This window comes from Anopheles gambiae, chromosome 2 (assembly GCF_943734735.2).
Source record: "Anopheles gambiae chromosome 2, idAnoGambNW_F1_1, whole genome shotgun sequence".
In the NCBI taxonomy this organism is placed as follows: domain Eukaryota; kingdom Metazoa; phylum Arthropoda; class Insecta; order Diptera; family Culicidae; genus Anopheles; species Anopheles gambiae.
The window spans coordinates 85161471-85176716 of record NC_064601.1 but is presented as its reverse complement, the minus strand read 5'-3'; the positions used below and the strand labels follow the sequence as shown (position 1 = coordinate 85176716).

General features: G+C 43.7%; 1 protein-coding gene across 6 annotated transcripts; it reads left to right on the top strand.

Moving 5' to 3' along the window:
• The first annotated feature begins 251 nt into the window (after positions 1 to 251).
• LOC1276186 (phospholipid scramblase 1) lies at positions 252 to 14129 on the top strand. Of its 6 annotated transcripts, XM_061645811.1 has the most exons (7): positions 252 to 1470; positions 4225 to 4450; positions 6727 to 6750; positions 6860 to 7013; positions 11848 to 12338; positions 12409 to 12567; positions 12639 to 14129. In XM_061645811.1, exons 2-7 carry the CDS (start codon positions 4316 to 4318, stop codon positions 12696 to 12698), a joined length of 1023 nt encoding a protein of 340 aa, XP_061501795.1. In that variant the 5' UTR covers positions 252 to 1470; positions 4225 to 4315; the 3' UTR covers positions 12699 to 14129. The 6 variants fall into 6 exon arrangements, with proteins under 6 accessions (XP_061501795.1, XP_001688667.1, XP_061501798.1 ...); XM_001688615.2 differs by lacking the exon at positions 6727 to 6750; XM_061645814.1 differs by lacking the exon at positions 252 to 1470 and adding an exon at positions 4562 to 5765 and having other exon boundaries at positions 4313 to 4450; positions 12409 to 12995.
• Positions 14130 to 15246: the final 1117 nt, after the last annotated feature.

The window sequence follows — 15246 nt, the reverse complement described above, 5'->3', positions numbered from 1 at the left end:
TTCACGTAGAAATTGGCAAATTTCATGCTCTCGGTTAAGTGGCTAAACTAAACTGCCGCTAAAATAGTTTGTATTGGGGCAAAATTTACTGTTGTACTTTAGGAAAATTGAGAATTCACCGTTGGTCAGAAGATCACCACGAATGGAATGGGACGCGAAATTCATCATTTTGAGTCCTTAGTAATAATAATCATCCATAAAATGAGTAAGTTTTCTTTTAAAAAATACCACTGTGGTCAAAAAATAAGGTGACATTGCATTTATTTCAGAAACTGTGCACTTATTCTGCCAAATCGATTTCGTCTCCTTCGAAGTATTCTCCTGATGCAATGCACTTGTTGCAACGAATTACTCAGTTTTCGATGGCAGAGATGGCTTTCAGTTCCGTCCTCGTTGCGGCTTGAATCCGTTCAATAGACTCCAAGCGATGTCCCCGAAGCGGTCTTTTCAGTTTACCACTAGTTGTTTTGCCATCAATCGCGGGATCTTTTGGCGGATAGCGTTTCGCAATCGACGCATGACGTACAGATAATATTTCTTATTCACAATCTGACCCGGGGGGAAGGAACTCATAATAGACGACACCACGGCAATCAAAGAATACTGTTCCTGGCACGGTATTCGTTCTTCGAGCTTTGATCAAAACATCCTTCAAAATTGTTTTCACCGACCCGGGGGTTAAGCCAACTTCAACGGCCAGGTCTCTTATCGTTAAACGACGATTCTGCAGTACCGATTCCTTCACTATTTGGACGTGCGCATCGTCGGTTGAGGTCTTCGGTCTCCCAGGACGTTCTTCGTCTTCAACGCTTTCACGGCCGTTCCGGAATGCACTACACTACTTGTATAGATTGTTTTACTCATTGCTGCATCCCCAAAGGCTTTCTGTACCATTCTTAACGTATGCGATGCAGAAAAGCGAAAAGCGGGACAAGTATACGGGTAGCAGCTCAAAAAACAAATGATATCTCCTGCCCGGATGAATGCTACTTTTAACAGCACTAAAGAAATCGTCAATTTCTTTGACGCTTGCCGTTTGAGATCGAATATCACCTTATTTATTGCACAGAATAGTATGTAAAACAAATGTTGAGCCTCATCCAAAGAAAAACAATGTTTTTTATGTGCATTAAATCACAAACAAAGTTGAAAAATTCATCTTCTCTAACGACGTGCCCATTAAACTAAGCCAAGATATGCCCGCCACTGTTCGTCGAACTTCTCAACGTGGGCTGGTAAACGCGCTGAATTTACGAAACTTCAACGGTAACCACCCCTCTCCTTGCCTCCCTCCCTCTAATCCGTGCAATGTTTACCTATATTTGGCATCCATTCGGAATGGATGCAGTCGGGAGATTTTCTCGCTAAATAGTATGGTTGTTTCCCTCGTACCGTACGCACATGGCCAGTGAAGTGTGATTGCGTGCACTCGAGTAGCAGCTGTGATTTGCAGCAGTTATATCTTCCAGGGTAAGAAAATCCCCTGCCGGTCATGTGTATTTGTGCTGCCCTTTTGTTTTCATTATCACAGTGCAGAGTTAATGGGCTCACGAGCTGTTTCTTATCGGTGCTACTTTCTGTGATTTGAGAAATACGCAGCTACCAAGTGGCGTTGCGTTATGTGCATGCTAATTGATAGCGAATCACTTGTGGAGTTTGCATTTGTGTGCAAGCATTGCATTGGCGGTGATTAAAGTGTTTAAATTTATCCTCAAAAGGGAAGAACAGCCCCGTGCGTGGCTGTTCAGTTCAGTTCCGGAGCTAAAAATATAACGCCAGTGTACTAGCCGGGTGTTTTTGTTTTTGTTTGTTTGGTAGGAACTTTCTTATTTAGCCGACTAGGGGACCCCCTGTGGGACTGACTGCGCGTATAGGATCGTAAGGGGGAAAATCGGCCTTCGAAAGAGTGAAACTCTCTTGCCAGCAGCGGCGGGGCGTGCACAAGTGTTGCAGTAACGTTAGCCCACTCGCTAGAAGTTATTTTGTTTCATTTCTTCTTTCTTGTTTTCCGTTTCAGAAAATGAATAAAATGAGCAAAGCATTCAATTTGAACGATGAACAATAAGCATTGAATTTAAACGATGAACAATAAGCTTGCATTCATAACGAAGATTGAACAGAACACGAACCGCTGAAAATGATTCGCTTGGAAGAATTTCCTGAAACACTCTCGCCCTAGCTCTCGTTGCCATCTTCTGCTTGAGCAAACAATTAAATACCATTATTATGAAGTCAAAAACAGGCCCTCTCTGGAGCGGACGTGTCTCGAACATGAGGCGAGAATGTTTATGTTGCCAGTGGGGGCTTCCAGTACGACGTTCACAGCTGCTCAAAAAGTGGCGTCGTGTTTCATCAGCAATTTGAAATGACGTCCGCGCTTCTTTCTGTCTCCTGCTTTTGTTAAGTTTTACTTTCTGCTGACTCACAGCAAAATCTCCGTAGCCGTGAACGTGCAGCAACGTTGATTGTATTTTGTTCGCAATCGATTTTGTGGCCACATAAATACAACACCAGCAAACGTTTCTAAATACGTTACGCTTTTAGGTTGATTTTTTACATACGAGAAGCTCGCACATTGGCTAAATCGTTTTGATATTTGCCACACGATTTGCCTTCAATGTCTGAAGTGGCCACCAATCAAGAAGTGTCACTTTCACTTCCCACTTTATGTACGTCTTTTCGAGCCTAATATGACGACATTGCATACACAACCTAAGACTCTAGCCCACCCACCACCCAAGTTTACGGAATGTTTCGATACGAAACGAACATACCACCACTCACGCTGGCATGTTCAACTGGTGGTGGTGGCGTTTCATTGCACGAAATTGTATGTGTGTGTGGTTGGTTGGGTTGTATGGTTGGTGAAATGCCTTATCGTAAAATGATCCACTTTCTCCTTCCGGTCCGTCCCCGGGAGGGCTGACTGTTTGGCCATCATTAGATATCGATAAGGCACGCTGTGCAACGCACGTGATCATTAAAATATTTTTTTAATGATTTTTACTCCACAAAAATGGTTTAGATTTCAAAGGTTTTATACAGTTTACTTGAATAGAAATTGACCTTTTTGAGTCAGCAAAATCAGAGGGGGTGCACTTTCAATCATTGCTCAAACCGTTTACCCCCGCCGCCGTCTGCCGTCTAATGTGGTTCACCTGTGGGGATAATGGCGCGAAATGGTTCACCTCGACCATGGAATTTCAACCTACTAATGTCCCTCTCCCAGCGGATTGCTGTGCGGTGCGTGTCGAAGGTCAATTCGAAGTAACGAACATGGAGCAAAAGCTTCTCTCCCCTCCTAAACACGCAAAGCGCTACCGTTGGTGTGAGGGGCTAGAACTCAACAGCAAAACAAAACACAAAAAAGGTATATAACCTATCCTACAGCTAGCTAGCAAAGCTGCTACTAGTGATTTGTTTTGGATGTGCTGCTGCGTGTAGTCGTGTTAGCACGCCGCCCGGCAAGCCAACGAGAACGCGACGAGACGCATGACCGTGTGGTGTGGGTCACATGACGTAAGACGATGGCGCCGCCAATTCGCCGCGGGTTTCAATTTTGATGGCAAAGGGGGGAGGGGGGAGGGTGTCGAGTTTTTGTTCACTTTCGCCTTCTGCTTTCGGGGTGGTGTGGGATGTGATGGGGAGGATTTTGGGAGTCATTTTATGCTACACGTTCATAACACGCAACGGAAGCGCGGAATTGGATCGATACACACAATTCATTCAAATCTTCGTTGGTTGGTGGCCTTTTTTTGGTGAGGTAGAAATGGAAAGGGTTCTACTGTGGTGGTGGACGCTTAATTTAATGAAGAAAGAGGCTTGGTCAGTTTGGAGCAGCTAACGGGAGTGTAAAAATCGAATACAAGATAAAAGTCGTTACTTTGTTGCATATAATCATTTAAAAAATGCATTACATTTTAATTTGTCATCTCTTGCTCACGTGCTTAATACAAGAGTTAAGCTTAACAAGCTTATCGCGAAAAAAGTATAACAGTTCGGTGAAAACTCCCTCATCATCTGTCCCACCACTTTTTTTATATACAATTCGCCTGCGTCCAGTATGCTTATCAGAGGCTTATCGGCGAAATGTTTCTTGGCGTATTTTCCCCCCTTTTTCTACACACCACTTTTATCAGCGTTTATATCAGCTTGCTTATTACACCAATAACGAATGATAATAATGATTCCCATTTTCTCTCTTCTCTTGCTTCTTTACATCAGTTTTTCAGTTTTAAAGCAACTTCAGCCGCTCGAAAGCAGCCGCTTGTAGCTGCGCTCATCTGTCCGGTCCAATTACCGAGCGGGATTCAAGATGAATCCACAGCAACAGCCACAAGCGCCGTACGCACCGTACGCGCCCCAGTATCAAGGCTATACGGACCAGCCCGGCTATCCGCCGGCCGGTGGTGGTGGCTACCCACCAGCACCCTATCCACCCCCGGGAACGGTAAGTTGTGGCGCTTCTCTCCCATTTTATGTCGCTTTTCTGTGTATGTTTCACTCGTTATAGTTGCACTAGTGTTTGTTGTGCTTTTTAATGATTCTTTTTAATTTTTAGCAACCATCTACTAAGTTTGTTAGTTGATAAGAAGGTGAAGGTGGTAGTAATTCTGCGTGAAGCTGCATCGATTAGTTTTGGTTTTGCAATAACGCTTAGAAACGCCAGAAAGAATAGAGATGGATGGAAGCTGTATATATTGAATGTTCATTTAAATACGATTTTTACGACGTCCGTTCCGTTCTTTCAAGACGTGTTTGGGCCGAGGAGCATATTTAGCCAGTGAGTAATAGCACAATGGCAGGGCGGCAGCGAGAAAAGGCAAGCGCAAATGAATCACTGAGGTCGAGTGTCTGCTGTAATGAGATGCACTATTTATATGCAGCAAGCGTTCCGTATGTGTGTGGTAGGACGGGTAAGCCCCGATGAAAAAGCTCTACAAGGTTAGAAAGCTATCCCAACAAGCGATTGGACGTTAAAATTGTATGTTTACATATCAATAGACGAGCAGTTTCGATCGCATTATTAGAATAACATTCATTGGCAGATGAGGAAGCGCAACAGAACTAAGTAAGGAAAGCTAGTAATGCTTACTTAATTCGTCCTACTGATAACACACACACTCACTGAGCACACGATTTTGCACAACATTGAATGATAGAAAGAACGTTTGACGCACGAGAATATGGGGATAGTTGAATTGGTGCTTAGAAACCACTTGTCGATGGATGAATCATCCAATGGCATGATGAAACGATAGAAGAGCGAAACCACCACTGGCGATGAGTTTGTCCACGGTCCGTTAGCTGCCCGCTAACTCGTACTAGTAATTGTATTTCGACTGGCAAAAAAGCACCAATGGATGCATGGTTATAAAAGCGGCTAGCATGTGTAGCATGTGTGTTGTGGGACCCTACCATTAACTCATACCGTTCCGCAGCTACACAGCGTGTATGTTGGAGCGCCCACGAGTGGCAACGAATTCACGATAAGAATACTTCCTCCCGGTGCCGGTGGCCGGGGGTGGCTGTGTGGCAAATGAAAGAGACACATACAGAGACACACAGACGGTGGCGATTTAGTGGGTTTGGTTTTTTCCCTCCGAAGTGTGTTTATCGAGTGTCACGGTTAGTTACATTTGTCACTTCACTTTGAACGGTTCGAAGGCTGTCGTGTCTATCCCGGATTAGAAGCTCGTGAGCTTGCAGTGCAGATTCTTTGGTAGAGACAGGCTAGTGATATGGAGTATAATAACAAAAATGAGGTGAGAGGTTAAGGTTGGAGTAGAGTTGAGGTTTTGAAGGAAGAGCTTTTTTGTGTCATTTGCTTAGAAGGGTTTATTTCGATAAATAGTGGAAAGTAGTTCTGCATTGTAACTTTGTGTCTTAACATCGCTATTTCATAAATTTTACATTGCTATCCGTAGACCATTATCCGTAGACAATTTAGGTATATGTAATTTTATCACATTTCAATTTTAAAGAGTAGTATCACGTTTAAACTAGGAAATTATTTCAAATGTTATAATTCTAGTCTTGCTGACTCCGATGTATTATATGCTTTTGTTTACGTCTTTCAGTGCCATCATCTACTGTGCCGTGTTGTGTTCTGTTTGATCGTTTAAACAAACCGGCTATGTATTTGTAAACTCGCTTCGTCGTCTTTATGTATCGTTTGCTTCAACCCATCTTTCCGATCGTTTTGTAAATATTAGCTTTACCATTTTTAAAGTACGCTTCCATTCAGCTGTGTGGTGAAGCTTGTTTGCAGCCCGAAAATGTACAACGGTTTTGTCCGACCATATGAGTTCCCCCGTACCCAACTTTTTAATACTTTATCTATATACAACGATTGCCGGTGACAATATGCTGTGTGTTATCTAGCTCATACGTTGCTCAATATCATATGGACTGAATTGGATTGAGTTTGATAACGATACTGTTGCACAATTAAAACCGTTAAACGTACGATCAGCAGCCCGACAATTTAGAGTGTGATTAGGGTCTTGTGTGCTTGAGCTTGAGTTCATTTAATAGATTAATCTCTTTCGCATGTTATCCTTCCTTCTGTTATCATTTATACTTTTATTTCCGATTTTTTCTTTTCTCCATCGGTGTTGGGTGGTGGTCATTTGTTTGGCTTTACCGTATGTGTGCCTTCGATGTCTTAAAATATGGTGGCTTGGTGTTTGGTTCTGTGCATATTCCACTTCACTTTCTCTCCAGCAAAGTCCCCCGGCTGGCTATTGGGTAAATGGATCACATTACTTATTTATTTTTTGTTTAATCTGCTTAAAATTAAGCAATCCCGGACCACAAGCGTGTAAACATAATATCTAATTGATTTAATCAATTGTAGGGCTCACCGTACCCACCGGCTGCCCCCGGCTATGGCCAGCCGCCACAGATGTACGCACCAAATCAACCGTACGGCGGTGGCGGCTACCAACCCGTCATGGTGCAGCCAGGAATGCCTGGCCATCCACCGCCGGTGATGGGTCAACCGGTACCAGGTAAGAGAAGCGTGAAGAGAAGCGTATGAAAGTGTATACACACGACAATCAATAAGTGACACACAAGCCTCCTCCACAGAGATGATAAGAAAGTAGTTGTGCGCGATTGACTCAGTCAATGTCGGACGCGTACGGCGCTTGCGGTATGTTCGTTTCGTGTCGCATACATGTTTAATGGAATGTCGCCCTTTTCTCACATCATTGAAGTGTGGGTGTTCGTGTTCGTGCTGCTTGACACGAACGGCGCATATGTACATAAAGCTAACAGCAGGCGCCTATCTTTCCCCTTCGTTCCACGTTCGCACGCCGTAAATGTGTGTCGAAAACAATGATTTTCATGGTAATTATTGGATTTGAAATGTTACCTTACCGTATCGCCTCAACGGTGACATAATTTCCGGTGCATTTATTGTTTTTCGCACAAATACTTCCCCTGCCGGAACACAGCATTGGAGATTGATAAGGTGCCACTGTTGCAGCACAGTATTATCGCCAATGCCCTAAGTACAGCGATTGGAGATCGATCATTTTCAGATGATAACCTTAGAAAACAGGAAATGGAGTGGAGTGTATAGCAGAAATGCATCAAGATAAAATGGAAAGAACTTAAGAAATATACCGATAAGAGATGACTCAAGTGCAGAGTAAAACTGTTCAAAAAAGTCTTTGCCTCCATGTTATCATCATTACACAAATTCTACTAATTTTCCTACGCTGAATTCCAACGCTAATTCCTTCGCAGGACATTTACTGCCGAGTTTAGTTTGTCCACTGAAACTTGAGCTGTATCGAATCCATACCCGAACCAGGTCCAAGTATCGTACCGATTCCGGAACAGTTCCAGGTGCTGTTCCTGGTAACAACTGAAATCGGTAGCTATTTCTGGGTCAGCCTAGGTTCATGATCAGTTCTAGGACCGGTATGTGTCCAGTATCAGTTCCAGGTCCTTTATGGGTTTACTTTCAGTTCCAGAACTGTTTTTGATTCATGAGTAGTTCCAGGACCGGTATAGGTTCAGTATCAGTTCCAAGTCCGGTATGAGTTCATTATTAGTTCCAGGACCGGTGTGGGTTCATGATCGGTTCCACGACCAGTACGGGTTCATGATCGGTTCCTGGACCAGTATGGGTTCATGATAGACCATAAGGCAGGTATTGGTTCATGATAGGTTCCAGAGCAGATACGAGTTCATGATCGGTTCCAAGGCAGATATGAGTTCATGATAGGTACCAGGACCAGTATGAGTTCATGACAGGTTCCAGGGCCGGTATGAGTTCCCATAGGTTCCAGGACCAGCATGGGTTCATGATCGGTTCTAGGATCTGTTCCAGGACCAGTATGGGTTCATGATATATTTCAAGTTCAGTATAGGTTAGTGATCGGTTCCAGGACGAGCATGGGTTCATGACAGGTTCTAGGGCAAGTATGAGTTCATGATCTGTTCCAGGACCAGTATGGGGTCATGATAGGTTTCAGGTTCAATATGGGTTGGTGATCGGTTCCGGGATAGGTATGGGTTCATGATACATTCCAGGACCGGTATTGGTTCATGATAGATTCCAAAACCGGAATGGGTTCATGATCAGTTCTTGGACCGGTATAACCAGTATTGGTTCCTGGACCGGTATGGATTTTGTGTCGGTTCCAGGGCCGATTTTGGTTCAGTTAGATTCAGGACCGTTATTATGTATAGTACAGTTCTTGTTCCAGAAAAAGTAATGCATTGGTGTCAGGAGGAGCATGGGTTTTGTTTTGGTTTTAGGTCTCTTTAGGGGTCGTTATAAGTACCTCATTTGAATTGGGTTTCGAGGCCATAAATTTCGGTATACAATAGTATCTATCAAAGAGTAACGGGAGATATTTGTAATTGAGTTGTGCAGCCCTGTAATCTGGCCAAATTAACTAGTATTACAGAAAGGTCTGAAGATTTGTTAGGGAAGATTAGTTTATGATCTATTTTTAATGATTTCTTAAGTGTAAAATCAATTTCGATAAAGTAAGCTAAGAATGAGATAATTGGAGTGCTGCAATTGCTATTAATATTGTGATGCAACTCAGCAAAAACTCAATCGCTCTCTCAAGCACACACTCAGTGCGCGGTTATCGTTTCCCTATCACGGTTGAATGAGCGCAGAATGCAGCAGCATTGATGCATGCTGTGTTAAGCGTGCGTACTACGATAAGACCTTCGATTGAGCCGCGATCAGCAACCCTCCTGAGGGGAAGGGAAGGAAGAAAGAGCAATCTCTGTTTAGTTCAATAACCCTTCAACATCTTCGACTAACCCCTGCAGCCATGACTCTCTTGAACGCGTCGTTCGTGCTGTCTATCAGCTATGTTCCTTGCGTTGTGCTGCATCAACGTCGATTATTAGGAGGTTGTGTGCATGCATTCTTCCCGCTATTCGGGTTCGAAGTCGATTAGCTAGGGCCACAAGATGTGTTTACTTACATCTCCTAATCAGTGGTCTGTGCAAGGAGAGCAGAGGTAGAATCGGTGGGAGAGTGTGTTGATTCCTACACGGAACGCACCAAACCCATAGGCCAGAGAATTCGTCTCAGCGCGGTGTTTTGACCGTGTAACACCCTTATTTAAATTGTGATATCAACAGGCACAACATACACTGCACTTGCTTACACTTGTTGTAGTCGGTGCGGTGTGAACCGTTTCCTCACTTCTTATCGCGGGTGTGTGAACGCGCGAGCGCGCAATAAAATGGAATCTTGCAATCCAGACTGGGGCCAGAATCCGACGGTGAGCAGAGCATAGAAGACGCAGGCCTACGTTGAGGTAGTGCATGGGTGGCAGTAGTGCTTTAAAGAGGCCAAGAAACGGTCACTATCGTCGTCCTACCTCTGCCGCTTGTGTGTAGCACCGTATGGTGATGAGCTTCTCAGGGCTTGGGATTATTCCACTGCCAGAGTGCGACTAATAGGGAATGATAAGGTTAAATTAAATCCAATTGTGTGTGCGCGCTCAGTGGACACTTACTCTGTCCCAACCGGAACGGAGCAGACTTCATTTCACCGCGTGCAGTCAAAGGTTTCGGTACTCGCTCCCCGCTTGGTGGTGTGTAGTGGCCAAAGACAAAAGAAAGTGATCTTTTTGAACAGTACCATGGTGCGTGCGACGACAGTGCAGCTTGCTCAGCAGCAGCAGGAGGAACGTTTTGTGCGTCGTCCCATGATTAGGGAGTTTGGATCGATCGTCAGCATTGCGGAGAGTGCATCGGGCATGGATGGGAAAAGTGGTGATAGCAGTGTCAAGGATGGTTGTGATCGTGAAGGTGCTCGCGCACAGCAACACCAGTACCGTACCCGTTTTCTGTTGCGTTTTTTGGAGGAGAAAATGTTCGATCTCAGCCGGCAGCTGCACATCCGGCAGGGGAAGGCCACGATACGCCGGATGCTGCGTTACATTCCCGGTGTGCGCAAGTCGGCCAAAGCGAATGGCTACGAGCATCTGGTAACGGACGAGGAGCGCAGGTTGGTTGGTGGGGTAGCGTGTGATCAAAGTGGTGGTTTTATCTTATCAGTGAGGTTATTAGGGTGCAAAAAAAGCCGGAAATGCTCATAAAAGCGCAACGTGATCGAGATTTTTGTCAAAAGGAAATGTCAGATTTGAAACACTATATAAATTCTACTAAAATTCCTACGCTAATTCCTACACTTTTACTACGCTGCAGAATCAGTTACTTGGTCGAAACTGTTACTGTATTGGTCACCAGACCCAGGCTAGGCTCAAATTTCGTTCCGAATTTGGAATTCCTACGATATTTTCTGCGCTATTCCTACGCTGCACATGTACTGCAGGGTATGGTTTCTCGACTGGAACTTGAGTTGTAGCGGTTCCAGTACCGGGCCGGGTTCGAATCCGAAACAGGTCCCGTTCCAGTTCCAAGAAAGGATTGAAATCGGGAGTCATTTCAGGACCGGTATGAATTCATGTTCGGTTTCTGGATCGGTATGGGTTCATGATCAATTCCAGGTCCTTTATGGGTTTACTTTCAGTTCCAGAACTGCTTTGGATTCATGAGTAGTTCCAGGACCGGTATAGGTTCAGTATCAGTTCCAAGTCCGGTATGGGTTCTTGTTCGGTTCTAGGACCGGTTTGGGTTTTTCATGATAGATTTCAGGATAGGTGTGGATTGATGATCGTTACCAGGACCAGTATGAACTCCTGGGTTCAGTATTACTTCAATGGCTGATATGGGTGCAGCGTCTGTGGGTTTCGAGGACTATAATTTCGGCATACACTGAACGGTATAGAAAATCTTTGAAATTTCGTTGCGCAGGCCATATAACCTGGCCAAATTAAGTAGTATTTTACAGAATTCCAAGGGGGTTGCCTTGGACCGTACTGTTGTTTAAATGATGCGAGCAACCTCCTACGGCTTTTATAAAACATCTCTAGGCCATTTGTAATATCAACATATTTTTGTCTAATAATGCTTAGAAAACAAGAACCTAACTCGCTTATCGCAGCACGATTTCGTGCGCAGTGTTTAACCTTTCATGTAACTAATTTGAATTAGTTGCGCGCGTGTGTGTGTGTAGTTGAATTGAAGATAACGCGTTCATCGGAATGCTATGCACCAAGGTTCTAAAAAAACAATCTGGGTCGCCACAACTAGTTTCCCAAGACTGGTTTTATTCATAAGAGTAGTTTTTGTGAACTTTGATTTTTTTAAATGATTTCAATTGTTTTTTTTTCTTCATTTTTTATATATAAAGCAATATTCAGCAAAACATATATTAAAATTCCCTCCCCTTTTCTCTCTCTCTCTCTCTCTCTCTCTCTCTCTCTCTCTCTCTCTCTCTGTTCACTTGCACAGGTGGCTGGATGCCTATTCCTCAAGGGATACCGAACTGTCCGCCCGGCTTGGAATACCTTACTGCCATTGATCAGCTGCTGGTGCACCAGAAGGTCGAGCTGCTGGAAGCGTTCACCGGCTTCGAGACGGCGAACAAGTACACGGTGAAGAACACGCTCGGCCAGAAGGTGTACTGGGCGATGGAGGATACCGGCTGCTGCAACCGGATGTGCTGCGGGGCGGCCCGCGCCTTCGACATGAAGATACTGGACACGTACCAGAACGAGGTGCTGCACTTTAACCGACCGCTGCGCTGCAGCTCTTGCTGGTTTCCGTGCTGCCTGCAGACGATGGAGGTGACCGCCCCGCCCGGCAACGTGATCGGGTACGTCGAGCAGGACTGGTCGATCCTGACGCCCCAGTTCAGCATCAAGAATCAGAACGGCGAGACGGTGCTAAAGATATCGGGCCCATTCTGTACGTTCAGCATCTGCGGTGACGTTGAGTTTGAGGTGAGTGGTGTGGTTTTGGTGGTGTGAAATTCGATGGGGTGGATATTAAATTCGATTTCTTTGTGCACAGGTACTGTCGACCAATGGAACGCAGGTGGGCAAGATTAGCAAGCAGTGGTCCGGACTGGGCCGTGAAATGTTTACCGATGCGGATCATTTCGGCATTAACTTCCCGATGGATCTGGACGTTAGGGTGAAGGCTACCCTGCTGGGGGCTCTGTTCTTAATTGTAAGTACCGATAAAAGCTAGTAATAATGCGGATAACAGTGTATTAATGTAATGTATTCTTTATTTTTTAGGACTACATGTTCTTTGAAAAATCTGGAAACAAAGAGCAGGACCGACCCGGAATGTTCTAAACACATTCCATTTCAGATGGTTGGGATCGACTCCACTCTACTTTCAAAACGCCACCAGCAGTTGTTATTGTAATTTAATATCGCTCGTTCCCTTCATTTTGCAATCATTTTTTGCATTTTTGTTGCTGTTTTGTTTGGATGATCATCATTTCATCAATTCCCAAAGTATTTCATCCGTCGTTACCGTAATTGTGCACCAAAAAATGCTTAAAATCGTGCCCTAGACCGTCCTGTTTAGTGCATTTGTGGCACAAAATTCAATCGTACAAGGAGGAAATCTAATGCACAAAACAAAACCCCTCTTGTCATGAAACTGCTGCTTCACCAAAGGGAGAGGTAGGATTTAGTTTTTAACAATCCAGTGGGTAGTACAGTACAGTGAATAAACGAATAGTGCTACCTGTTTTAGTTTGCTATTTAGATGAGATAGGGAACACCGGGGTTTCGATGTTTAAAAGAAACGTATTTAGACGAAGCGGGAATGCATTTCGTTTCTGAGCAGGAGTAGCAACAGGAGAACAACGTTTGTACATCGATAGTAATGTACAATTGTTACGAAAAGCACCACTAATTTGAATCGAAAAGTGCATTTGCTTCTTAACAGTTGAAATGTGTAAACAAAAAAAAACATATTTTGTGAAACTATATACACTAGTAAGAACTTAAGCGTGTGAGAACACATCGAACGAATGCATCAAATAACATCTCTATACAAAAGGGCTGCCTCATACATTTTTTTGTTACTAGTTTACTCTACCTATATATATACACAAAAAGATATATACTTACGGTTAAGGTTTGCCACATAATAGTAATAATCATAAGAAGGTTTCGCTCTAGGGCCTCCTTTAAACAACTTTCTAATGTACTAAACGCTTCGAACCAATAGCAAAGTAGCTCGCTCTGGATGTTACAGTAAACATGAACTTCCTTTTAAACGCACAGTCCTTAACTCGCTGGTTGAACTTCGATAGACTGCAAACTATTGAACTTGTGTGTTTTTAGTTGGCACGTTTTTCCTTACGAAAACGTACCGGATTTTTTCTTAAAACGACATGATAGTTGGATTTTCCATACAAAAAAGCACGAATTTTAGTGAAATCATTCGGACGTTGAAACATGCCAACTAAAAAACATTCAACCATCTTGAACTTTGACTGTGTATCCCAAAACCGAAGACGATTCCAGCAGAAGACTCTACAAGCTTTACTAATTGTGCCGTACAGAGGGAGTTATAGGATGAGTAGGAATTGTGAATTCCTCAAGGGAAGCTACAGTCCTAATATGCGAGAGAAAATGAAGCACTCGATTGCAGCTGATCGAAAGGTGTACACAATTCACACCACCCATGTACCGAAATGCTGTGTTTGTATGAATGTTACATGTTAAGTGATAAAATACAAAGAAATACGTTTTTTCTTACGACCGAAATGAACGGTGTTCGTTGTCGTATGTATATGTATACGTACATCCCAATCTTTTGCTTTGACACTTCCATTATTAATTAAAGTTCCTTTTTCTTCCACTTTAGCTTCGCTTCCTAAGCGTACGTACCACCGAAAACGAACCCCAACAGTGAAGAATAACGGTGATGACACCGCCGTGACCACCATTGGCACTTATCGAACGGAGCAAACAATGGCATTCGACTTCTTCATCCTCCCAACGTTTTGCATATAAATTCAAGCAGTTCTGTTCTGCTGTTGTACCCTTCTGTGTGCGCCTTCTTCATTATGTATGCATACGCGAGCGCGAATTGGATGGGATTTTTATTACCTTTGTATTTTTGACCGTAGAGCAAACACCCGCTTGTTCTTTGCCACTCATTCCTAACCAGGGAGAGAGAGAGAGGGGCTGTTTTGGCAAAAAAAAAAAAAAACAAATGCATGGCGATATGGAGATATTTTGGGAAAGGTTCGTTGTTAGTAACGCTTGGAAGACCTTAAAACAGCTTAGAAATATTTCATTTCATTTGCAGGAACAGTTCATTTGAAGGGCTATATCCGTTTATATTAATACAGTTAATCTTACATGTATTTTAATACAATTTCTTATTAAATTTAGCTAAGCAAGAGTGAAAGTCTCGAAAGTCTTCCTCGCTTTTCGTACCGGACATCTACCGCAAACCTCAGCGCGCGCCGCAAGCGATGCGAATCTTCTTGCGCAAAATCCACTTGCGCAAGCGCTTTGCTCTGGGGGAGGAAAAAAACATGCTCTCGCGAAGAAAAGCAGCTCGTTTTTTTTTGCAACGTGTGTTGCGCGCGCGCCTATGCGTTTTTATGCGCTATCCTTGTGCGCCTGATGTGCTTCATACATACACGCACACACACTCGACCACCACAAAACATTAACGATGCGCGCTTGCCTTTCTGTTTTGCTGCTTTAAATGTTTATTTTATTTGCTTGGTTTGCGGCTCTATGGATGCTTTCTGTCCGCGCTGTATCCGTTCTCCTCTCAACGATTGTCCGTTTTCAGGTTTTGCGGGGGTTTGAAACTTCTTCGTTTTTTTTTGTTGAGCAGAAAGATAATTTACTCTTTCTGTATTGC